This window comes from Bubalus kerabau, chromosome 19 (genome assembly GCF_029407905.1).
Source record: "Bubalus kerabau isolate K-KA32 ecotype Philippines breed swamp buffalo chromosome 19, PCC_UOA_SB_1v2, whole genome shotgun sequence".
Lineage (NCBI taxonomy): Eukaryota > Metazoa > Chordata > Mammalia > Artiodactyla > Bovidae > Bubalus > Bubalus kerabau.
In genome coordinates, this window is record NC_073642.1 from 59578765 (window position 1) to 59604642 (window position 25878).

At 44.9% G+C, this 25878-nt stretch overlaps 2 protein-coding genes across 3 annotated transcripts in view; both read right to left on the bottom strand.

Annotated features, from left to right (window-relative positions):
* Positions 1-24347, bottom strand: SERPINA6 (serpin family A member 6). Its single transcript, XM_055556572.1, has 5 exons — positions 24060-24347; positions 12080-12708; positions 6759-7029; positions 1964-2111; positions 1-369 (listed from the first exon to the last, which is right to left on the bottom strand). The coding sequence occupies exons 2-5, from the start codon at positions 12687-12689 to the stop codon at positions 184-186; spliced, it is 1215 nt and encodes a 404-aa protein (XP_055412547.1). The 5' UTR covers positions 12690-12708; positions 24060-24347; the 3' UTR covers positions 1-183.
* DDX24 (DEAD-box helicase 24) overlaps positions 1-25878 on the bottom strand; it is a 326942-nt gene that overhangs the window by 271462 nt on the left and 29602 nt on the right. The window lies entirely within an intron of this gene.

The following is a 25878-nucleotide window of genomic DNA, read 5'->3' on the forward strand; positions in this document are numbered from 1 at the left end:
TTGATATTACTCAATGTATCGGTTGTCCCCCTCTTTCCCTTCAACCACACTTGTCACCAGTAGCAATGACAGTGATTTATTACAAGAGGGGAACCTGGGGAGGATTAGGGGGAGCCCTCCCACCCCTTTCTGTGGGGTCTGGGTGCCCGAGTCAGACGCAGCTTGGCTCCTGGGAGTGCACCCTTAGGTCGGATTCACAACCTTGCCCAGGAAGAGGCTGCTCCACGTGAAGTCGTCGAAGATCATAATGATGAAGGGCTGGTTGAAGCGGAGGGTGAGCGGCCCGGGCGCTGCGCTCAGGCTGACCCGGGTCGGGGCAGCAGCCTCCAAGCCCTTCTCATCGACCTGCAGCGCTGCCTTATGGACCACCTGGTGGGAACAGACCCGCGTGGAGGATGAGCACCTGCTGCGTGGGCGGAGCTTTCCGAGCTCCATCGCTTCAGCTCCTCCCACCCTCAGTTTTCTGGACTGCGAAGCTGAGGCTCAGAGAAGGGCACTTACTGATTCCTCATTTATGTGGCAGCCCAGGACTAGCGCCGGAATCTGTCCACCTCCGGGACCCAGGTCACACCTAGGCTGCCTCCCTAGAAAACCGGCAGGTGGAGCCCACCAACGGAGATAAAAGGACTGGGGGCTGAAACTGGAGTTCAGCATCCATATTGGGCGTCCCTTACTGGGTCCTGGGCTGGTGGACGGAGACCTCGTTCCCTCTTCACTTTGCCAGTAAATACAAGGGTTTGATTTATGCAAAAGGCTTGTCCCCACTCTGTAGGGGAAAGGGTCATCTGTGACTTCTCAAACATCCCTAGTTATAATCAAAATTAGAAGATATTCTCAAGCCAGTAAAACTCTTGAGTGGCTTGTATTAAAAGCCTTGGACAGATCAGAACTGGCTGATTAAATAACACTACCTATGGGATAGGATGGCTTCCCTGGTGGCTCAGTGGTAAAGAATCTGCCTGCCAATGCAGGAGATGCAGGTTTGATCCCTGGGTGGCGAAGAGCCCCTGGAGAAGAAAATGGCAACCCACTCCAGTATTCTTACCTGGAGAATCCCATGGGCAGAGGAGCCGAGCGGGCTCCATGGGGCTGCAAGGGGTCAGACATAGCTTAGCAAGTAAACAACAGCAACGAAGGGACAGGACTCTCCTGGATGGAGCAGCTGGGAATCAGAGGCTCGGTGCACTCTGTAACGAGCCCCACATGGCTAGGGAGAAGCTGAGCTGGGCTAGGAACCCCTGCAGTGTGTCCTGGGAATGTGAGGTTTTGAGTCATATGTTATTCTATTTACTGCCTCTGTGACCTTCACTCTCCCAGAGATTCCTCCTCTGAGAAACTGGGGTTGCAGCCACCTTATAAGGAGGTAGCAGTTTGACTGAGTCCTTCACACACAGGCACTGTTGAGCACACACCGTGTGCCAGGCATCACAGTGGTCAGGATCTGTGTGCGTGAGGGCGGGGGCTACTCTCACTCTCCTGTCCCCTCTCTCTTTTTTTTTTTGTCATCCATAGGACGGTAAGATCCTGTGAGGGCAGGGCCTTGTCTGAGGCATCCCTAGTATCTAGCCCAGGTGGGGGCACATGGAACATGTTCATTAATATTTTCTGAGTGACAGAACCTAAAGCTGAAGGGTGGAGATTCAGTGTGATCTCATGTAGACCCTTCCTTTTGCTAGTAGTCCTGCCGTGATGACTTTGTCTTCCGCAGAGCCCCCTCTGTGTGGCCTGGCAGAACAGGTGGACGCTGAACTGTGCTACTGCTTTGTCCCCAGCTTCCTGTATGACCTGAGGGAGGTCACGTTCTTGCTGAGTCTCCGTTTAGCCTGTTGTAAACTGGAGGCCTGGAGAAAACCTCTCAGCCTGGGCTCTAGTGACCTGTTCATGGATGGGCTCTGTGTTGCTTATTATTGTTTGTACTGTAAATTTTGGTAGCAGGGGAAGGAGGGGCTGTAAAGACACCTACCTTTGACACCTTCGGCAGGGCCTCTTGGGTGATGCCAGAGAAATGTGTCCGGTTGCTGAGCAAGTCTGCAATGCCCATGTCCCCCATGATGCCCCCAAGGTCGTAGGCTCCAGAGATGGAGATCTTTGGGATGTACAGGTCCACCTGGCTGCTCGGGTAAGCAGATGGGGTTAGACTTTCCTGGGCTGGGCCTGGTCAGCCAGACTCCTGTTTCCCCTGGGATGACCTGCCTCCCTGCTGGACCTGCTCTTTGGGGACAGGGGAGGGGACAGGACAGGAGGCAGCATCTGCCACTCCCTGCAACACACAAGCAGTTTCTACTTTGGGCCTCTGAATTGCAAAGTCCTTTCTTCTCAGCTCTTTCTTGGAGCTGATTCCACTCAATCCAGCTAAACTCCTGGACCCTGAAGGAAAGAATCCCTAAAGAAGTCCTTGTGGACAAGAGAAATAAAAGCAAAAATAAAAAATAGGATCAAATAAAACAGAAGTTTTTGCACAGCAATGGAAACCATAAACAAAATGAAAAGACAACCTATGGGGTGGAAGCCAATATTTGCAAATCATGCTACCAACAAGGGCTTAATTTCCAAAATATACAAACAACTCATACAACTCAATATCAAAAAACCAAATAACTCAATCAAAAAAATGGGCAGAAGACCTATATAGACATTTTCCCAAAAAAGACATACAGATGGCTAACAGGCACATGAAAAGATGCTCAACATTGCTAATTATTAGAGATATGCAAATCAAAATCACACTGAGACATCACCACACACTAGTCAGAATGGCCATCATTTAAAAAGTCTATAAATAATAAGTTTATAAATTCTAGAGAGGGCATGGAGAAAAGGAAACCTTCCTACAGTGTTGGTGGGAATATAAATTGGTCCAGCCACTATGGAAAACAGTATGGAGTTTCCTTAAAAAACTAAAAATTTATCATATGATCCAGCAATCCCACCCCTGGGCATATATCCAGAGAAAACTCTTAATTTGAAAGGATAGCTGTACCTCTATGTTTATTGCAGCACTCTTTACAGAAGACAACACACCCTAAGTGTCCTTCAACAGATGAATGGATAAAGATGTGGTGTATATATACAATGGAATATTAGTCAGCCATGAAAAAGAAAGAATTAATGCCATTTTCAGCAACATGGATGGACCTAGAGAATATCATACTAAGTGAAATAAGTCATATAGAAAAAGGCAAATACTATATGATATAATTTATATGTGGAATCTAAAAAATAATACAAATGAATTTATTTATAAGGCAGAAAGAGTCTCACAGACCTAGAAAACAAACACTGTTAACAAAAGGGAAGGGGTGGGAGGGATAAATTAGGAGTATGGGATTAACAGATAGACTCTGCCATATATAAATTAGATGAACAACAAGGATTTACTGTATAGCACAGGAACTGTATTCATTATCTTATAATAACCTATAATGGAAAATAACAATAAAAGGATATATATAACTGAATCCCTTTGCTATACACCTGAAACTAACACAATACTGTGTATCAACTGTACTTTAATTAAAAAAAAAGTCCTGTGGAACCTCAAGCATCCCCTGGGAGAAACGGAGGCGTGGAGGGAACAGGCAGCAGGGAGCAGCGGTCCTGGCCCCAGCCGTGCTGCTAATGCTGTGTGGCTTTAGCCAAGTCCCATCCTTCTCTGTGCTTGTCCTCATCTACACCACATAGGGGAGAGAGGATGCCTGAAACCCTGAAGTCAGTCACAAGGCACGTGCTGTCCATTGTGGGAGGGAAGGCCGGAGAGTTGCTCTGCACTGAGCATAAGCCACCCTGGGGAGGCCTGGAGGCTGCCAACCTGGGGAACTGAGGCGGAATCCAAGGCCAACGAGATGTGGGACTTATCTAGATGAGCAATAGCCACAGAAGATAAGGGAGGCAGACCCATACTGGGCAGCTCCTGGCTCACCTTCCTGACCTCCTTTACCTCGCTTAAGCTGCGCAACCTTACAAAGTGGAGTCAACATCTTCAATTTCCAGATTGAGAGACTGAATCTCAAAACGAGGCTGAGGAATTTCTCCAAAGTCACACCCCTGGGAAGCAGCAGGACTATGATTCTTCAGGACTTGTTGCCTCGGAGCCCCATCGCCCTACCCCGAGAGCTGTCCCCATGACCTGCCGGCAGCAGGAAGGTGACAGCTGAGCAAGGGGACCCGGGGGAAGGCTCTCACGAGAGCACCTTGTGAGTAGGGCCCAGGGGCTTCCAGCGGGAGGTGGGGTATCAGCTGGGCTCTGAAGGATGCTGAGCTCAGATCCATTGGAGAGCATGGTGGGGAAGGGGCAGTGATGCTGGGAGTGGTGAGAAGTGAGAAGTGACTGCATGAGTGTGAAGGTGAGGAGCTGTGGGTGACATCATTGGGATAAAGTAGATGCCCAATCACATATGATGTCTAAAGGTGCAAAGTTTTATCTTGAATGTTTATTTTCCAAAAATCTAGAAGAAAATGGCACATGTTACTGGTGAATGTTGTTTTAAATATTTTAGTTTAGAGATTATTTTTGGAGTAAAGAGAAAGGGTATCCTTTGTCTCATTTTCAATACATCAGGGTTTAGAATTTGAATCAGAGCATTATCACCACCTGGTGGGGCTGTACCTGAATTACAGGGTCCCTTCGAGAGGTGAAGGTGAGGTAGGGATGGGATGGTTGACCAGAAAAACTGGCAAATGGATCCCTACTATTGACCAAACATATGGGGCTTCCCCAATGGCTCAAGCAGTAAAGAATCCACCTGTAATGCAGAAGACATGGGTTTGATCCTTGTGTTGGGACAATCCCCTGGAGGAGGAAATGGCAAGCCACTCCAGTATTCTTGGCTGGAAAATCCCATGGACAGAGGAACCTGGCATTCAGGGGGTTGCAAAGAGTCAGACGACTGAGCACATGATGGATGGATGGACGGATGGACCAAACATGGGCTCACATGCACACACCCTGGAGGGAGGGATGGTTGGTCCAAGGACACTAAGAATGCCTTCCATGGCCCCCATGTGGCTCTGGGGATCTCTGTGGAACACAGAGCTGACCACAGCTCTCTTCCCTGAAGGAGAATGCCCTAGGACTTCCTGTCCACTCTGGAACTGGATTAACCTCTCCAGAAGCACCAGCACTCAGCAGCTCTCCAAGAGGATCATTTATAATAAAAAGAACCCCAAACCATGGAACACAAAGCCTATGTCCATAACAAAGTACAAGAGCTTTTTTCTAGATTTTTCAGCCTGCAAAATTCTTGGATTACAAAGTTCATCTGAGAGGGATTTGTCTTATCCTCTGCTGCTGATGGTGCTCGGGTCCTGGTCTCCCTGACTTGGCTGGTGCTGTTACCTCTTCCACCCGTGATCCTGGGGTGCTTCGTGCTGACTGAACTTTTACTCAGGCTTAAGGCTCAGTTCAAAGTGAAAGCCTTCCGCTCTGCAGCCCCTTCCCCAGTTTCCTGGGGCAGAGCCCAGTTTCCCGGGGCAGAGTCCAGTTTCCCACCCTCCCCCAAGTTTTATACATTATGCCTCTCCTTCCCTCTCTTGCTCTGACAGAGCTTACGTCACTGTACCACTAATAATTCCACTAGAATCTTCTTTCTTCTCTAGAGTACATCCCTTCTGCAGTTGCTTCCACATATGGATACTGAATGAATGGATGGATGGATGAATGATATGGTGCCTGCCCCATGAGCCTTCTTGAGAGACTCTAGATCCAAGGGCAGCCTCCTTCTCCTACAGCCCCTCTTCCCCTTGAGTCTGCATCCTCTCCCCCACCAGTTCTCATGTTGATGGGCTCATGCATAGACAAAACTCCCATCTCCCAAGAGTGAAGACCGTCTTCTTGAGAACATCTGCTCCCTCCTCCAAGGTGAGGATCAGGGCTGGACACAAGCTTGACTATAATTTTGATTTCCCTCTAGCTCAGGGGCTCCTGGGAAAAATGAGTTTATTATGTACTTATGTCCTTACTTTCTTACTTATTTACTGATTGGTTGATTGATGGAAGAAGCGTTAGATCCCTCAAGTGATTTAACCATTCATAGGCTTTGTGTGTTTCCCTGATAGCTCAGTTGGTAAAGAATCCACCTGCAATGCAGGAGACCCTGGTTCGATTCCTGGGTCGGGAAGATCTGCTGAAGAAGGGATAGCTACCCACTCCAGTATTCTTGGGCTTCCCTTGTGGCTCAGCTGGTAAAGAATCCACTTGCAATGTGGGAGGCCTGGGTTCAATCCCTGGTTGGGAAGATCCCCTGGAGAAGAGAAAGGCTGCCCACTGCAGTATTCTGGCCTGGAGAATTCCATGGACAGTCCATGGGGTCGCAAAGAACTGGACACAACTGAGGGACTTTCACTTTCAGGCTTTGCTTTGTTTCCAGGGTGGGTACCATGGTCAGTAGTTTCATTATGTATTTTTATGGTCTCTCAGGAATCTTTAGCAGTGCTTGGTGGCAGGTAAGCAAGGTAACAGAATGGATCAGTGTGGGCTTGTGAAGTCAGTTTAAGAAAAAGATGAAAGATGTGATAATACAGGGGGTAGCTATCAACTTCCTGATTAAGAAGGACCTCCCTTTGTGGAATGCCCCAGAGCATCCCTGTGTCAATCAACAGGTGGATAAACAAGTGTGACTTCTAGGTCAGAGAACCCAGCACACAGGGAAACAATAAGCCCTGGAGGGCAAGTGTAGGGGTAGAAGGATAGCTAGATGGGTCCCTTTTCTACTTGCCCCACTTTCTGGGAACTGCAGAAACTCAGTTGGCTAAGGGCTTACCTCATGGTTAGGGACTTGGACCACCTCTGAATGGTGTCCCGGCTCAGTGCGGTGATGACCGACTCCATCTTCCCCTTGACTGGGAGCACGAAGAAGACAGTCTCATTGCCTGTATAGTCCAGCTGTACCAGCTGGCAGGGGAGCACCGAGTCATTCAGGTACTTGATGGTGTTCGACTGAAACATCATGGGCACCTGCACCGTGGTCGCCTCGTTCACATAGAAGTTTTCTTCTCTGGTGTTTTCCAGGTCGAAGGAGTGCGCCCACATGCCTGGGGAGAGGAGGGACGGGGAGGGGAGAAAACAGGCCTGTGAGAGCAGGAGGAAAGCACAGCTTGGGTGGCATCAGAGCACCAGGGATGACCACCAAACAAATTACGCAGTGGCCTCCTCCACCTGGAAGTCCTCAACAGAGCTGCTGGAATTTTGTGCTAGGATGTGAAATTCCCAGAGGTGTAAAGCCTGATCCATCCTCCTTTGGGATACACTGAGGATTAGTATGTTTTCTGAGACTGACTTCTAAAAATGGAAGGAGAGAGAGAAAACAGAGAATGCCAGTCCTGGGATTTGGGAGTGGGATTCAGTACACTAGACTTTGGATCGAGTGGATCTTGGCTTGGAGGGCTCTGGAAGTAGTGCTGGGGGAACTGATCAACCATTCCATCCTCACCCCCTGATGTCCTGGCCACAGAAGCACAGCAGGCAGCCTGGTCACCCAGTCAGTTGTACCCACTTTCCTGCAGGCCCCTCCTCCCCTCCTGAGTGGCCCCAAGGGCCACAGCACATTTCCTAGAGACAGGATCAGGGTGAGATGAGTCCTTCAAGGTCTCAGACTCCCATCCCCACCTGGACTCATATTCCCTTCACCACATTCCACAACAGCATCATGCAATCTGTTTGTTCCTCTTGTGATGGGAAACTCACTACTGTAATTGATGGGACTTTCCACTACTGGTTAATACTGGTGGGAAGGAAGTTGCTCCTTGTGAAACTCACTCAGTCATGTCCGACTCTTTGCAACCCCATGGACTGTAGCCCACCAGGCTCTTCTGTTTATGGAATTCCCCAGGCAAGCGTACTGGAGTGGATAACTGTTCCCTTCTCCAGGGGAATCTTCCCAACCCAGGGACTGAACCCAGATCTCCTGAATTGAAGGTGGATTCTTTACATCTGAGCCACCGGAGTTGCTCCTTAGATGAAGCCAAAGCCTGCCTGATGGTAATGCCTGCCTGCTGAGCCTGTTCAGCCCTTGAGTTTATTCCAAGCAACTCCAAGTCCTCTTGGAGATGACAGGTTTTTGGATATTTAGACATGGGTTGAGTCTCACCAGGGCCTCCTTGGCTCTAGACTATCTCCCCAGGTCGAGATGAATGAGGACCCTGACTCCAGAAAACCCTAAGTGTTCTGGCTGCCCTTGACCTCCAACCCAGAAACCCTTGTGAGGTCACTGTTTTCCAACTGAGGCTGCCTGAAGGTGGCCAGAGCATAGCTCCAAGCAGACATTCTCCATCGTCCACCTGTGGGATCTCTGGACCATGAGGCCAAAATTCTTGGTTCTGAGGCAGCCTCAGCACCCTGGAAGGGCTTCTAAGGGAGATGACAGGCAACAGCCAGAGGATGCAGGGTAAGGAGCAATGGATGCAGATCCTGGAGACTCAGGGACTGCGCCTGGTCCATCTCCATGACTGAGGCTGTCTCACAGCACGTGAGATAGTTTATGGGCTTTCAGGCCATCCTCTGGGCTTACTTGGTGACTCAGTGGTAAAGAATCTGCCTGCCAATGCAGGGGACATGGGTTTGATCCCTGGGTCCAGCAGATCCCCTGGAGAAAGAAATGGCAACCCACTCCAGTATTCTTGCCTGAGAAATCCCATGGACAGAGCAGCCTGGTGGGCTACAGTCCATGGGGTTGCAAGAGTCAGACATGACTTAGTGACTGAACTAAAACAAAGGAAGTCTGGACTCCTCAGAACTAAAGCGGTGTGTGTTTTGTGGCCAATGGCTCCAACTCACAGCCAAAAAATTGTGGATGAAATATTTTTTAGTGCTAGGTTTTCCATACTTAAAAGTTTGCTGTGTGCTTTTTACTGAGTATTTCTTTTCTAGAAGCAAGTGTATCGTATATCCAGCTTGGTAGTAAACCAAATTTAGAATGCCATCTAACTTCTACTTTAAGGGATTTTTCTTCTTGAAAATTCCTAGGAATTTATGAAGGGAAATTGGAGACAGCAAGGATGAATCCCTGGAATATCTTTTAACAATGTTTCTAATGTTCTCTGAAAAAGAGCTGTTAAGACAATTCACTAAGTAAGGAACACGCCAGGGACACTGTCCATGTCCTAAATTTAGTGATGAAAGCTGCACCATTCTTCATTTGTATTATTATTCTGGCTTGCTGGAAACATTTCAAAGTATCTCTCAGCTTAAACAGGGCCTTGTTAATTAGCTTTGCTTTATCATAGAACATCTGTGTATAATCAAGCAACCCACGCTCCTGTCAATGTCTGCTCTTCTTTCAGATGTTCAAACTCTTTCTGATTTTATTACCAGGAAATATTATTTTCTATCAACTCAGTCCCATTGTGGTCATGAGAATGCTTAGAAATTGTGAGACAAAAGCCCTGTGTCAAATAATACCCTGTCAGCCCCTGTCCTGCCAGCTGTCTCTCACTCTCCCTTAGGCTCAAGAAGGTCCTCCCTCTACCAGTGTTGCAGAACTTCTATGCAACCACTGCTGAGTTCCTTTCATGTGCCAAGCACTATGAAAAGGCACTTGGGTGCCCAAGGAGCTGAGGATGCCATGCACAAGAGTGCATAGTCTAGTGGGAGACATGGCCTGGAGAATTCACAGGAGCATCCAGGAACATTTCCAGGCAAACATTCCTAGATTCCTTGGTCCTCCCATGGGCAAGTGTAAAGAATATTGTCTTTTGATTGGGATCACAAAAGATCCTGAATAGCCAAAACCATATTGAGAAAGAAGAGAAAGCTGGAAGCATCACACCTCCTGATTTCAAACCATATTATAAAGCTATAGTAATCAGAACTATATGGTACAGGCATAAAAACAGACACATCGACCAATGGAACGGAACTGAAAGCCTAAAATACCCCTCACATATATAGTCAGCTAATATATGACAAGGGAACCAAGAATACTCAAGGGGAAAAAATAATCTCTTCAATAAATGGAGCTGAGAAAAGGATATTCATGTACAAAAGAATGAAATTGAACACCTATCTTACATCATTCACAAAAACTAACTTGAAATGTGTTAAAGACTTAAACAGAAGACCTTAAACCATAAAACTCCTAGAAGAAAATTTAGGGGAAAAGAAGCTTTTTGACATTAATCTTAGCTATGATTTTTTGGGGGGGGGGCGGGGTAAGATAGCAAAAGTATAGCAACAGAGGGAAAAATAAACCAATGGGATCACATCAAACCAAAAAGCTTCTACATAGGATATAGTCAACAAAGAAAAAAGGCAACCTACGGAATGGAATTAAATATTTGCAAAACATGTATTAGATAAGGGGAGTAATATCCAAAAAAATGTAAGAAATTCATGCAACTCAATAGCAAAAGAGGCCTCAAACAATCAAATTTAAAACTAAGCAGAGGACTTGATTGGATATTTTTTTCCCAAAGAAGATAAAATATAAATGGCCAATAAGTATAAGGAAATGTGCTTAATACCACTAATTACCAGGGAAATGCAAATCAAAATCACAATGAGATATTGCATCACACCTGTCAGGATGACTATTATTAAAAAGAAAACAAGTGCTGGTGAGGATATGGGTAAAAGGATGTGGGGAACCCTCGTGCCTTATTGGTGGGAATGTAAATTGGTGCAGCCCTTATGGAAAACATTATGGAGGTTCCTCAAAAAATTAAAACTAGAACTACCACATGATCCAGCAACTCCATTTCTAGGAATTATCAGAAGGAAATGAACCCACTATATTGAAGAGATACCTGAACTCCCATGTTCACTGAAGCATTATTCACAATAGCCAAGATATGGAAACAATTTAAATATCCATTGATGAATGAATAAAGAAAAGTGAATTTATATTCACACACACACACACACACACACTGACTGGAATATTATTCAGCCCTTAAAAGAAGGAAATGTTGCCATTTGCGACAGCATGGATGAATCTTGAAGGCATTATGCTCAGTGAAATAAATCAGATAGAGAAAGACAAATACTACGCTGTCACTTATATGTGGAATCTAAAAACATAGAACTTACAGAAACAGGGAATAGGATGATGGGAGAAATGGGTGAAGGTGGTCACAGGTACAAACTTCCAGTTACAAAATGAGTAAGTTTCAGGAATCTAATGTACAGCTTGGTGACTACAGTTAATAACACTTTTGGGGCTTCCCTGGTGGCTCAGTTGGTAAAGAATCTGCCTGCAATGTGGGAGACCCAGGTTCGATCCCTGGGTCGGGAAGATTCCCTGGAGAAGGGAATGGCAACCCACTCCAGTATTCTTGCCTGTAGAATCCCATGGGCAGAGGTGTTCGACAGGCTACAGTCCACGGGATTGCAAAGAGTCATACATGACTAGTGACTAGCACACTAACACCAACATAAACTTAAAAGTTGCTAAGAGAGCAGATGTTAAAATCCTCAAAACACACACACAAGTAACAAGCCTAACATTTGTGCTGTTTAAGCTACCAAAGTTTAGTATACCCCCAAGCTGCCTGTTCATAAAAATGATTGGGGGAGGGGGCCTTGTTAAAAATACAAATTCTAGAACATTCTTGCTGCAGTTTTGCTCCAGTAGATCTGGCATGGACACCAGGATCTGTCATTTTAACAGGTCTCCATGGTGATTTTTATGGACAGGCACTTTGGAAAATTTTGCTCCAAGTTGGTGAGGAGGGGCTGTGGTTTGACTGAGAGGGATCTTGGTCAGAGCTGGCTTGGGAAGTGTTTAATAGGCTGTCTGGAAGTTCCTGAGAGTGTGGGCTGTCTGTCTGGTTCTAGACTGTATTTTCAGCCCCTGACCAAGTGCTTGACTCTCAGTCAGAACTTGGCTAATATCTGTAGACCATGAGGCACTCAGAGGGTTCATGGTTACATGTGGGCCTTAAACCAACCTGCAAGAGCATGGACAAACTGTTCTTCTGAGTGTCATTTCGATCCTTGGTGAGGGTGATGTAATTCACTTTTCTAATAGGATCATGGTGAAGATGGAGACTCTTCAGACATGTATGTGCTTTGTAAGATCAAAGACTTTGCCTAAGAGTACACTCTGGGCTTTGATGGCTTTAACTGAATGGGATGGGTGAGGGGTACCTTTAAAAAAGATGTAGTTGACCAGGATGAGTGTGGCCGAGCTATCTGACTCTGAAAACAAGTCCACAATGTTCCCTTGCGTCTTATTCTTGATATACTCGTTGATTTGTCTGCTGGCTCCTGCCCAGTCCTGAAAATCTGTGGTCAAGGCCTCCAGCTCGTAGTAGTGCTTGGTGTCTGCTGAGAATGACTCCAGAAGCTCCAGGCTGTGGTCAAGGAACAAGGCATTGCCCATGGTCATGTCCAAGGTGGTGTTTGACTCCCTGAGGAGGTGGTGGAGATGCCGGAAGGCCCGGTGGATCTCAGCTTCGGACATCTCAGTAAGGTTGAAGCCCAGGCCTTGGAGAAGCTGCTCCCGTGTGTAGCCTCTGGCGCCCAGGGACAGCATAGCTAAGGCCGTGGAGATGCTCACAGGGGAGATGAAGACATTCTTGCCGGGAGCTGAGGCCACTAAGTGCTTATACAGGGTAAAGGCAAAGTCAACATTGTTTGGAGCCAAGTCCCGGTGAGGGTTCCTTGTGCTCATGTCAGTGTCAGAGCCCTTAGCCTGGACGGTCCAGAGCCCACTGGTAGACAGCCAGAGGAGACAGGTGTACAGGGTGGGTAGCATTGTCCAGGATGGCCAGGTCCTGCAAAATCAGAGATGCTCATTAGATGATGTGGGTCCTCTGAGGCAGTGGGGCATGGCAAGTGGTAGGCAGAAGCCCTAGCAAAGACCCCACTCAAGCTCCAATTTCTTCTTCTACATTGGCTGTGTGACCTGGGGCAAGTCAGAACTCTGGGCCTTGATTTCCTCACCTGAAAGTATGAATTGCACCTGCTGTGATTTTCAAATACCAAACAATGTGCCCAAAATATTGCTTCACCAACAACAAAGTATAAAGGATTATTTTGATTTTAGGTAGGCAGAATAGACAGAGAAGGCAATGGCACCCCACTCCAGTACTCTTGCCTGGAAACTCCCATGGACGGAGGAGCCTGGTAGGCTGCGGTCCGTGGGGTCGCTAAGAGTCGGACACGACTGAGCGACTTCACTTTCACTTTTCACTTTCATGCATTGAAGAAGGAAATGGCAACCCGCTCCAGTGTTCTTGCCTGGAGAATCCCAGGGACGGTGGAGCCTGATGGGCTGCCGTCTATAGGGTCGCACAGAGTCAGACACGACTGAAGCAACACAGCAGTGGCAGCAGGCAGAATAGATGCTCAGAAAGGTTAAATACCCACTCAACTAATACATTCAAAGTTCTGAAAGAAAAAAAACTATCAGCCAAGAATACTCTATCAGTCAAAACTGTCCTTCAAAAGTGAGGAAGAAACTAAGACATTTCCAGATAAACAAAAGCTGAGGGAGCTTACCACTAGACCTCTCCTATGAGAAATGCTAGAGGGTGTACTTCTGGTTAAAATGAAAGAACACCAGAAAGTAAATAGGTTCTGTAAGAAGAAGTAAAGATCTCTGCAAAAGGTAAATATATGAGTAAGTATAAAAACTAGCATAATTTTGACTTGTAATTCCACTTGTTTATGTTTTCTATAAGATTTAAAAGAGTGACACACAAAATGTAATTATTCACGTATCATCTTGGACACACAATGAATAAAGATGTAATTTGTGACTTATATGACTGAAAAGATACGGGAATGGAACTATATAAGAGCAATTTTGTATGTTATTGAAGATGATCTGGCATAAAGTCAAATGAGAGTGTTATAACTTTACCATATTAAATGCAATTTCCATTAAAACCTGAAAAGATATAGTTATAGAGTGTGCACAGAGAGGGGCTTTCCTGCTAGCTCAGCTGGTAAAGAATATGCCTGCAATGCAGAAGACCCCAGTTTGATTCCTGGGTCAGGAAGACCTGCTGGAGAAGGGATACGCTACCCATTTGAGTATTCTTGGGCTTCCCTGGTAGCTCAGATGGTAAAGAATCTGTCTGCAATGTGGGAGACCTGGGTTCAATCTCTGGGTTGGGAAGATCCCCTGAAGGAGGGCATGACAACTCACACCAGTATTCTTGCCTGAAGGATCCCATGGACAGAGGAACCTGGCAGGCTACACAGTCCATAGGGTCGCAAGGAGTTGGACATGACTGAGCACCACACAGCACATGCACCGAGGGAAGTGGAAGGTAATTAAACTCCTTCCTTTGTATTAAGGAATATAAATCTTCCTATGTAATCCAAAAAATCAACTAAACACACAAAAATATATTAGTAATACAGGAAATAAAGGACAAAAAACTATAAGGCATATAGAAAACAAATAGGAAAATGACCAAGTATTTCCTCCATATGAGTAATTAATGTAAATGGATACAATTCTCCAGTCAAAAGACAGAGATCGACAGAATGGATTTTAAAAAAAGAAACAAATATATGCTCACTACAAAAGATTCACTTTAGATCCAAAGGTACATATATGAAAATGAAAAGAATGGAAAAAGATAATCCATGTAAATAGGAACCAAAAGAGAGTACAGCTAGCAGAAGAAAGGAAACAGTAAAAATTAGAGCACAGATAAATAAATAGAAGTTAGAGAAAATCAATGAAGCCAAAATATGATATTGTATAGTATTATAACCATATATTAGTATATAATTATAATAAAATCTAATCTTCAAAAAGATTAACAAAATTCATAAGCCTTTAGCTAGACTAATTCAACAAAGAGAGAGAAGTCTCAGATTACCAAAAGCAGAAATGAAAGTAGGGGCATTATTACTTATCAGTTCAGTTCAGTTCAGTTGCTCAGTCATGTCCGACTGTTTGCGACCCCAAGGACTACAGCACGCCAGGCTTTCCTGTCCATCACCAACTCCTGGAGTTTATTCAAACTCATGTCTATTGAGTCAGTGATGCCATCCAACCATCTCATCTTCTGTCCCTTTCTCCTCCTGCCTTCAATCTTTCCCAGCATCAGGGTCTTTTTCAAATGAGTCAGATCTTCACATCAGGTGGCCAAAGTGTTGGAGTTTCAGCTTCAGCATCAGATCTTCCAGTGAAAATTCAGGATTGATTTCCTTTAGGATGGACTGGTTGGATCTCCTTGCTGTCCAAGGGACTCTGTAACCCCACAGTTCAAAAGCAGCAATTCATCAGTGCTCAGCTTTCTTTATAGTCCAACTCTGAAATCCATACATGACTACTGGAAAAAACATAGCTTTGACTAGATGGACCTTTGTTGGCTAAGTAATGTCTCTGCTTTTTAATATGCTGTCTAGGTTGGTCATAACTTTTCTTCCAAGGAGCAAGCGTCTTTTAATTTCATGGCTGCAGTCACCATCGGCAGTAATGTTGGAGCCAAAAAAACCTAAAGTCTGTCACGCTTTCCACTGTTTCCCCATCTATTTGCCATGAAGTAATGGGACCAGATGCCATGATCTTAGTCTTCTGCATGTTGAGTTTTAAGCCAACTTTTTCACTCTCCTCTTTCACTGTCATCAAGAGGCTCTTTAGTTCTTCTTCACTTTCTACCATAAGTGTGGTGTCATCTACGTATCTGTGGTTTTTGATATTTCTCTTGGCAATCTTGATTCCAGCTTGTGCTTCATCCAGCCTGGCATTTCTCATGACGTACTCTGCATATAAGTTAAATAAGCAGGGTGACACTTTACAGCCTTGGCATACCCCTTTCCCAGTTTGGAAGCAGTCTGTTGCTCCATGTCCAGTTCTAACTGTTTCTTCTTGATCTGCATACAGATTTCTCAGAAGGCAGGTCAGGAGGTCTGGTATTCCCATCTCTTGAAGAATTTTCCACAGTTTATTGTGATGCACATAGTCAAAGGCTTTGGCATAGTCAATAAAGCAGAAATAGATATTTTTCTGGTACTCTCTTGCTCTTTTGATGATCCAATGGATGTTGGCAATTTGATCTCTGGTTCCTCTGCCTTTTCTAAATCCAGCCTGAACATCTGGAAGTTCATGGTTCACATACTGTTGAAGCCTGGCTTGGAAAATGTTGAGCATTACTTTGCTATCATGTGAGATGAGTGCAATGTGCAGTAGTTTGAGCATTCTTTGGCATTGCCTTTCTTCGGGATTGGAATGAAAACTGACTTTTTCCAGTCCTGTGGCCATTGCTGAGTTTTCCAAATTTGCTGGCATATTGAGTGCACCACTTTTACAGCATCATCTTTTATGATTTGAAATAACTCAACTGGAATTCCATCACCTCCACTAGCTTTGTTCGTAGTGATGCTTCCTAAGGCTTCACATTGACTTCGCATTCCAGGATGTCTGGCTCTAAGTGAGTGATCATACCATTGTAGTTATCTGGGTCATGAAGACTTTTTTGGTATAGTTCTGTGTATTCTTGCCACCTCTTCTTAATATCTTCTGTCCGTACCATTTCTGTCTTTTATTGTGCCCATCTTTGCATGAAATGTTCCCTTGGTATCTCTGATTTTCTTGAAGAGATCTCTAGTCTTTTCCATTCTATTGTTTTCCTCTATTCTTTGCAATGATCCCTGAGGAAGGCTTTCTTACCTCTCCTTGCTATTCTTTGGAACTCTGCATCCAGATGAGTATATCTTTCCTTTTCTCCTTTGTCTTTCACTTCTCTTCTTTTCACAGCTATTTGTAAGGCCTCCTCAGACAACCATTTTGCCTTTTTTGCATTTCTTTTTCTTGGGAATGGTCTTGATCACTGACTCCTGTACAATATCACGAACCTCCATCCATAGTTCTTCAGGCACTCTGTCTATCAGATCTAACCCCTTGAAGCTATTTGTCATTTTCACTGTATAATAATACCTTTATTGACTATGCTAAAGCCTTTGGCTGTGTGAATCAGAACAAACTGTGGAAAATTCTTCACGAGATGGGAATACCAGACCACCTGAACTGCCTCCTGAGAAATCTGTATGTAGGTTAAGAAGCAACAGTTAGAACTGGACATGGAGCAACAGACTGGTTTCAAATTGGGAAGGGAGTATGTCAAGGCTGTATATTGTCATCCTGCTTATTTAACTTATATGCAGAGTACATCATGAGAAGTGCTGGACCAGATGAAGCACAAGATGGAATCAAGATTGCCAGGAGAAATATAAAAAACCACAGATATGTAGATGACACCAAATTTATGGCAGAAAGCGGAGAAGAACTAAAGATCCTCTTGATGAAAGTGAAAGAGGAGAGTGAAAAAGTTGGCTTAAAACTCAACATTCAGAAGACTAAGATCATGGCATCTGGTCCCATCACTTCATGGCAAATAGAAGAGGAAAGAGTGGAAAGAATGACAGACTTTAGTTTTTTGGGCTCCAACATTACTGCCGATGGTGACTGCAGCCATGAAATTAAAAGATGTTTGCTCCTTGGGAGAAAAGTTATGACCAACCTAGACAGCATATTAAAAAGCAGAGCTATTACTTTTCCAACAAAGATCTGTCTAGTCAAAGGTATGGTTTTTCCAGTAGTCATGTATGGATGTGAGACTTGGACTATAAAGAAAGCTGAGCACTGAAAAATTGATGCTTTTAAACTATGGAGTTGGAGAAGACTCTTGAGAGTTCCTTGGACAGCAAGGCGATCTAACCAGTCCATCCTAAAGGAAATCAGTCCTGAATATTCATTGGAAGAACTGATGCTGAAGCTGAAACTCCAATATTTTGGCCATCTGATTTGAAAAACTGACTCATTTGAAAAAGACCCTGATGCTGGGAAAGATTGAAGGCTGGCAGAGAAGGGGATGACAGAGGATGAGATGGTTGGATGGCTCAATAGACATGAGTTTGAGTAAGCTCTGGGAGTTGGTGATGGACACAGAGGCATGGTGTGCTGCAGTCCATGGGGTTGCAAAGAGTTGGACATGACTGAGCGACTGAACTGAACTGAACTGAACTGATACCTAAATGGTCTAGTGGTTTTCCCTAGTTTCTTGAATTTAAGTCTGAATTTGGCAATAAGGAGTTCCTGATCTGAACCACAGTCATCTCCTGGTCTTGTATTTGCTCACTGTATAGAGCTTCTCCATCTTTGGCTGCAAAAAATACAATCAATCTGATTTCTGTATTGACCATCTGGTGATGTCCATGTGTAGAGTCTTCTCTTGTGTTGTTGGAAAAGGGTGTTTGCTATGACCAGTGCATTCTATTGGCAAAACTCTTTATTAGACTTTGCCCTGCTTCATTCTCTATTCCAAGGTCAAATGTGCCTGTTACTCCAGGTATCTTTTGACTTCCTAATTTTGCATTCCAGTTCCCTATAATGAAAAAGATATCTTTTTTGGTGTTAGGTCTAGAAGGTTTTGTAGGTCTTCATAGAACTATTCAACTTCAGCTTCTTCAGCATTACTGGTTGGGGCATAGACTTGGATTACTGTGATATTGAATGGTTTGCCTTGGAAACGAACCAAGATCATTGTCATTTTTGAGATTGCATCCAAGTACTGCATTTCAGACTTGTTTGTTGACTATGATGGCTACTCCATTTCTTCTAAGGTTTTCTTGCCCATAATAGTAGATATAATGGTCATCTGAGTTAAATTCACCCATTCCAGTCAATTTTAGTTTACTGATTCCTAAAATGTTGATATTCACTCTTGCCATCTCCTGTTTGACCATTTCCAATTTGCCTTGACTCATGGACCTAACATTCCAGGTTCCTATGCAGTATTGCTCTTTACAACATCAGACTTTACTCCCATAACCCATCACACCCACAACTGAATGTTGTTTTTACTTTGACTCCATTGCTTCATTTTTTCTGGAGTTATTTCTCCACTGATCTCCAGTAGCATATTGGGCACCTACTGACCTGGGGTGTTCATCTTTCAGTGTCTTATCTTTTTGCCTTTTCATACTGTTCATGGGGTTCTCAAAGCAAGAATACTGATGTGGTTTGCCATTCTCTTCTCCAGTGGACCACGTTTTGTCAGAACTCTTCACCATGACCTATCTGTCTTGGGTGGCCCTACATGGCGTGGCTCATAGTTTCATTGAGTTAGACAAGGCTGTGGTCCATGTGAGCAGATTGGTTAGTTTTCTGTGATTCTGTTTTTCATTCTGTCTGCCCTCTGATGGAGAAGGATAAGAAGCTTATGGAAGCTTCCTGATGGGAGAGACTGACTGGAGGGGAAACTGGGTCTTGTTCTGATGGGTGGGGCCATGCTCAATAAATCTTTAATCCAATTTTCTGTTGATGGGTGGGGCTACGTTCCCTCCCTGTTATTTGACCTGAGGCCAAACTATGGTGGGGGTAATGAAGATAATGGAGACCTCCTTCAAAAGGTCCCACGCAGGCACTGCTTCATTCATAGGTAGTGCCCCCTACCCTGCAGCAGGCCACTGCCGACCCACGCCTCCACCAGAGACTCCTGGACACTCACAGGCAAGTCTGGGTCAGTCTCTTGTGGGGTCACTGCTCCTTTCTCCTGCGTCCTGGTGTGCACAAGGTTTTGTTTGTCCCCTCCAAGAGTGTGTTTCCCCAGTCCTATGTAAGTTTTGGCAGCTTTATGGTGGGTTTAATGGTGACCTCCTCCAAGAGGGTTTATGCCATACCCAGGTCTACTGCACCCAGAGCCCCTGTCCCTGCAGCAGTCCACTGCTTACCCATCCTCCATAGGAGACACTCAGACACTCACCACAGGTCCTGGTGAGCACATGGTTTGTTACTACCTATAGCACAGAAATTTTTTAAAAATTATGAGAATACTATGAAAAAATTGGAAGTTATACACCAAAAAATTGGATAACCTAGATGAAATGTAAAACTTATAGAAACACAAAACATACCACAATTAAATCACAAAGAGACAGAAAATCTGAATAGACCTTTAAGTAGTCAGGAAATTGAATCAGTAATTGAAAACCTCCCAACAAAGAAAAACCCGGATTATACAGCTTCAGTTTTGAATTCTACCAAACACTTAAAGAAGAATTGGCACAAATTCTCCTCAAACTTTTCCAAAATAACTGAAGAGGAGGGAATGTTTCTTAACTCATTCATTGCCCTGATACCAAAGGTAGACAAAGACACGATAAGAAAAGGAAACTACAGACAATTGTTTATGAACATTGATGTAAAAACCCTCAACAAAATGTTAATAAACAGCATTCAGCAGCGTAGTAGAAGGATTTTACACTATGTCAAAGTGGGATTAATTCCTGGAATGCAAGATCAGAATGGCCATCATCAAGAAATCTACAAACAATAAATGTTGGCGAGGGTGTGGAGAAAAGGGAACCCTCCTACAGTGTTGGTGGGAATGTAAATTGGTCCAGACTCTATGGAGAACAGTATGGAGATTCCTTAAAAAACTAAAAATAGAGCTCCCATATGATGCAGAAATCCCATTCCTGACCATATATCCAGAGAAAACCATAATTCAAAAAGATGCATACCCCAACATTCACTGCAGCGCTATTTACAGTCATCAGGACATGTCCTTTGACAGAGGAATGGATAAAGATGTGTACATATATACAATGGGATATCACTCAGCCATAAAACGACTGAAATAAGGCCATTTGCTTCAACATGGATGGACCAACAGACTGCCATATTGAGTGAAGTAAATCAGACACAGACAAATATCATATGGTATTCCTTATATATGGAATCTAAAAAAAAAGTTACAAATGAGCTTACATAGGGTCACAGATACAGAAAACACACTTATGGTTACCCAGGGAAAAGTGAGGGAGAAGGGATACATGGGGAGATTGGGATTAATATACATATACTACTATTATAAAATAACTAAGAAGAGCCTATTGTATAGCACAGGAAACTCGACTCAATACTTCACAGTGAACTACATGGGAAAAGAAGCTAAAAAAAGAGTGAATACTTGTGTATATATAACTGATTCACTTTGCTGTACAGCAGAAATCAACACACCATTGTAAATCAACTATACTCCACTAAAAATTTAAAATAAATAAAAAGTAAAGGGTATAATAACGATGAACAGCCAGATAAAGAGAGTAAGGCAAGGTCTAGAGGGGTCCTAAGCACAGGGGCTCTTGTCCCTGTGGCTTGTATGTACACCTCTAGCCATTTACATCCAAAAGCTCTCTGAACCCCACACCTTTGGCATGCTTATGGAGGCTTCATCACGTAGGTGGAATTGATCATGAACGTAATCTCTAACCCCTCGCCCTTTCCTGCAGGATGGGGCTGAAAGTTCCAAGTTCCAGTCATGACTTGGTCTTTCAGGTGACCCGCCCCCATCCTGAGGCCATCCAGGAGGTCACCCATCCAGGAGGTCACCCAGCATCTCCTCATTAGAGCAAAGGACACTGCTGCCACCCAGGAAATGCCAAGGGATTTTGGAGCTCTGCCTCAGGAAGCAGGGTCAAAGACCAAATACTCGAGCAGAAGATGCTTCTCGCGTTCTTATCACTTGGGGAATTACAAGGGTTTTAGGAACTCGGTGCTAGGAACCAGGGGGCAGAGATCAGTATGTCTCCTGCATTGCAGGCAGATTCTTTACTGACTGAGCCACATGAGAGCCCTACAACAGTCAAGTTCATAGAAACCCAAGGTAGGTTAGTAGTTAACAGCACTGGGGGTGGGGAGGGGGGGAAATGGAGAGTTAGGATTCAATGGGTAGAGTTTCAGTTTGTGATGATGAAAAAGTCCTGCAAATGGATGGTGGTGATGGTTACAGAACAATGTGAATGTACCTGATACCAGAGAACTGCACACTTAAACCTGGTTGAAAGGCTCAGTCTTTATATATCTTATCACAATAAAAAATTAATGATAAGCCATTAAAAAGGTTTGATAAAATGATTCCAAAAAATACAGCCAAGGTCAGAATCAGTAAGCAGACACCCTGTCTGAAAGGCCAGTGGTCCCAAGCCCTGTGCTTTATGGAACGCCCCCATATTCCTATGAAGGAAGGATGCTTATAGGAGAAGCAGGTCCCCCTGCACCACCCCACCTGCAGGACTAGCTATGCTGGGATGGGGCTGGGAACCCACAGTGAAACCAGTCCCCCAGGAGAATGCATGCACACTGAAGGTGGGACACTAGTCTGCTCCGGAACACACCCTGAGGCCCTTTCCTGGCCCACTGCAAACCCAGAACTTCATGAGAACCTCTCTTTGAGCCCCTCTCAACCCCCCTGCCTGCCTCCCTCCACGTGGTGTAAATACAATTCCTGTTCCTGGCTTCTTGGCTTTGATAAGCGCCTTGCCCCCTCCCTGCCCAGTTGCCTGGCTTACAGACAATCTCCATTTTCCCAGGTTTCATGGCAGACCAAGTCAGATGGAGTCAGCACTATCTTATGACCCAGGTGACCTGGGTGCACTGTTTAAACTCTGCCCGTTTCCTTGATATAAAATAGAGTTGCTAACAACACCTACCCCTGGCCTGGCCCATTTGACCGTCCACCTTTCTGGGGTCTGTCTTCTTCTCCAGTTCTAGGACAGAGCCCAGAGTTGGGACTTGGCATCCCTCCCAGTTGCCCCTCCTCCCCGACCTGATCTCCATGCCTCCTGCTCACCTCCTGCCAACCTTTCTTTCCTCTGCAGCCAGGGCATGTTTCCAGAATCAAGCAGATGGGCCAGCCTCCTGCAGAAAAGCTGTCAGGGACTCCCATTGCTCCCAGGCAGGGATGATCCTCACTCACATTGCCCAGAGAGTTCTGCCTCACCCCCCAACCCCAAATCTGGCCTGTTGAAATCTCAGTCATAGCAACACTGTGTCTCTTGGGGTGTCCTCCAAGCACGTATCAGACTTTCATCCCTCTGCCTGGGTCAGGCCAGGGAGGTCATTCCATTCGCCAATGTTTGCAAAGCCTGGCTCTGGCCTGAGAACTGGAGACAAAGATGGGCCAGTTCCAGTCCTGCCCCATGTGGCTCCAGTCTCTGCACTCTGTTGGCCTGTCCCCTCCCTGTCATGCCTGGATCACTTCCTTACCTCCTCCAGGAAGCCCTCCTCTATGCTTCTCTCTGTCACTGCCCCTGTCAGACTGTAGTGAGATCTTTGCTTCAGTCCTGGCCATCTCCATGCTCATCTTTGGCCCCTTCTTGGGCAAGGACCTGATGCAGTTCACAGCCTGGAATGGGATGGGCTTGCCCCCAGTAGAAATTCTTCTCTCTTCCCTTCTCTTCCTGCTGTCTCTGTCCTCATGCCTCATACCCTCCTGTGCTAATCCCCTCCTGTACTAATCCTCCAAGATGGGGATTAAAACTCTACCCACCTCACAAGACTGTTGTGAATATCAGCCACAGCTGTTAACAGTGCTTTCTTTAATGACCTCACTTCCTGGGTTATCCTGGGTCCATTGTACAGATGAGAAAACTGAGGCCCAGGGAGTGAGAGCTGAAATCCCAAGCCCAGCCATCTGACTACATAGCTTGTTCTGCCTTTCTTTAGAGTGAAAACCCAGCAACGTAAACATGCAGAATATCAATATCATCCATGGATTTCATTTCATGTATGTCTTCCTTGTCCCTCATTTTTGAAGTCACACATGCAGTACACACCCACTGTGTTCTCTATTTTTCTAGATGCTCTGTACAAGTCAGGCACAGTCCCAGGCCCTGTGCATTTAAACCTCGGACTGTGTACTGAAATGCTGGTAGTTCCGTTCTGTCTGCAGGATCCTTGCCCCAGGTCACCCAGGGAGGAGGTGTGTGCAGCTTTGTAGGGTACAGTCTGTGCTGGGTCACCTGGGCACTGCCCTCCCCTGCCTGTGTCCCCCGGCAGGGGCACTCTATTGTGCCGATCCATCCCAGCTCTCAGACTCTGTCTCAGAGGCTGTTAATGGCTGTCTGGCTGGCCTTAGGGGCATTGTGTGATAGCTGGGAATGGCTCTTAGCGCCGAGTCAACTCCTGCAAGACAGGAGCCCAGGAAAAATCAAAACCCCTGTGGGTGGCCCACAGACTCTGGAAAACCGTCTCTAGGGTTGTCTCCTGTCACTGCTGGTTGCCCTAAGGCTCCATGCCCCATTTAAAAAAAAAAAAATTCAAGTGAGCAAGACGCAGTCATGGCTTGGTTCTGGAGGCCGGGCAGCTGTTACTCACGGTCAGCAGTGGGCTCAGGCTGCAACTGCTGGCTTGGTCCTGCTGTCCTGGATCATGTCAGGTGTACAGTAAGCCAGCGGGGCTGCTGCTGCTAAATCCTGTTGGTCAGCTTCCCAGCTGGTTAATGGTTAGAGGGGGGCCAGTGGCCTTCACCATTTGGTGGTCCCCTCCCCCAAGTCATTAACCAATGGAAGCCTTTTCCAGGAAATTTAAGTAAACACAGCAATGCTGCAAATTAACTTTCTTCTGCATTCAATTCCCTGAGGTTTGATTTTTTAATAGCAAAATGTGGCTGGAGTTACGTCAGGGTTTGTGGTTGCCTGGATGGCAGTGGGTGCAGAAGCCACAGGTGTCCTTAATTAGCATGATGGTGCTCACACCCGTGAAGAACCAGGCGCTGAGCTTGGTCTGGGAACGAGTCCAGCCCAGAAGGTCCTACCTTCAAGGGGGGCAATAGTGTGAGGGGAAGATAGACGTGGAATAAAAGTAGTGGAGTGCTTCCCATGGATTATCTCATTTGATCCTCACGACTCTGTGAAATGATACTATTATTATTACTCTTCTCTAGACGAGGAAACTGAGGCACATGGACCTTAAGGGAGCTGCTCTTGAGATTCAAATCCAAGACCATGCAACTCTGAAACCTAGCACCTTCCCTTCCCTCTTCCCCACATGTTTATTCATCAGCTCTCTTTTGACTGCAGATGACAGACCCAACTCAAACAGCTTTAAAGCAGAAAAGAATTTATATTGGGTCTCTTGAAGGATAAGTCTGAAGTGTGAGGGCTTCAGGCCTGGCTGGATCCAGGAGTCCCAAGGTGGTCATTAAATTAATCTCTCTCTCTCTTTTTAAAAAATTCTTTTTTTTGCTCTGCTTTCTTCTTTCCTGCTTTAGTTTCTTTATGGCAGGGAAAAGATGGCCACTGCAGCTGCAGGTTACTTGTTCTAACTGGTAATCTGATATCAGAAGGAGAGAGACTCACTTTTTTTCAGTGTTTGTATCAGTCCCCCAAAGGACATGATTGCCCGTCCTTGAATTGATGATGTGCAGAAGAATACAACATTGTGAACCGTGAGTCAGGGTACTGTGCCCTCTGCTGGCCTGGTGCTGCTATTACTACCTTTCAGGGAAGTGGGGAGATGTTCCCCCGAGGCCCGCAACTCAATGGAGAGTTTTGAGGGCACTTCAGTTTTATTAATAGTTATTGGCCTTTTCAAGCTTTTTATTACTTAAGCCAATTATAAAATTTATAACTATGAATAGTTATAAATATATAACTAGAAATATATAACTATAACTAGAAATTTACTATTTTTCAAATCTCTGTCATATCAGTATTTTAAGCTTAATAGGAAATGTTAAAATCTCCACTCATAATTGTTCACTTATTTACCTCTCTGTCAGTTGTTGGTTGATATACTTTGAGACCATTAAAACTTATGCAACTTTTGATTATTATATAATTTCTCTCTATTGTTCATTTTTCTTTTATCTTGTCTTTATGCGGCACATTTTTGTCTGAAATTCTATTTTATTTAGTAAGACTGGTTTCCCAACTGTTTTGGTTCATACTTGCTTGATATATTACACCTTTTCATTTACAAGCTATCTATGCTTTCTTAAGAGCGTCTCATATACACAATGTTTTGATGGATTTATTTTTTAATTTTTGGACAGTGAAAGTCTCTTTGCCTTTCAGTTGGCAAAATTAACCTATTACATTTCATTTTAATTATGGTTGTTTTAGGACTGACATACCGCTTCATCTCATATTTTTCATTTACTATATATATACTATATATATATATTCTTTTTCTT

Bases quoted from the DNA above. Each gene is read 5' to 3' on its own strand.
- SERPINA6 (XM_055556572.1), bottom strand. From the start codon at position 12,689: ATGCTACCCACCCTGTACACCTGTCTCCTCTGGCTGTCTACCAGTGGG. The intron at 7,030-12,079 runs GTACCCCTCACC...TCCTCTCCCCAG, and splicing joins CAACTACATCTTTTTTAAAG to GCATGTGGGCGCACTCCTTC. The intron at 2,112-6,758 runs GTAAGCCCTTAG...TTACCCGAGCAG, and splicing joins TCCAAGTCCCTAACCATGAG to CCAGGTGGACCTGTACATCC.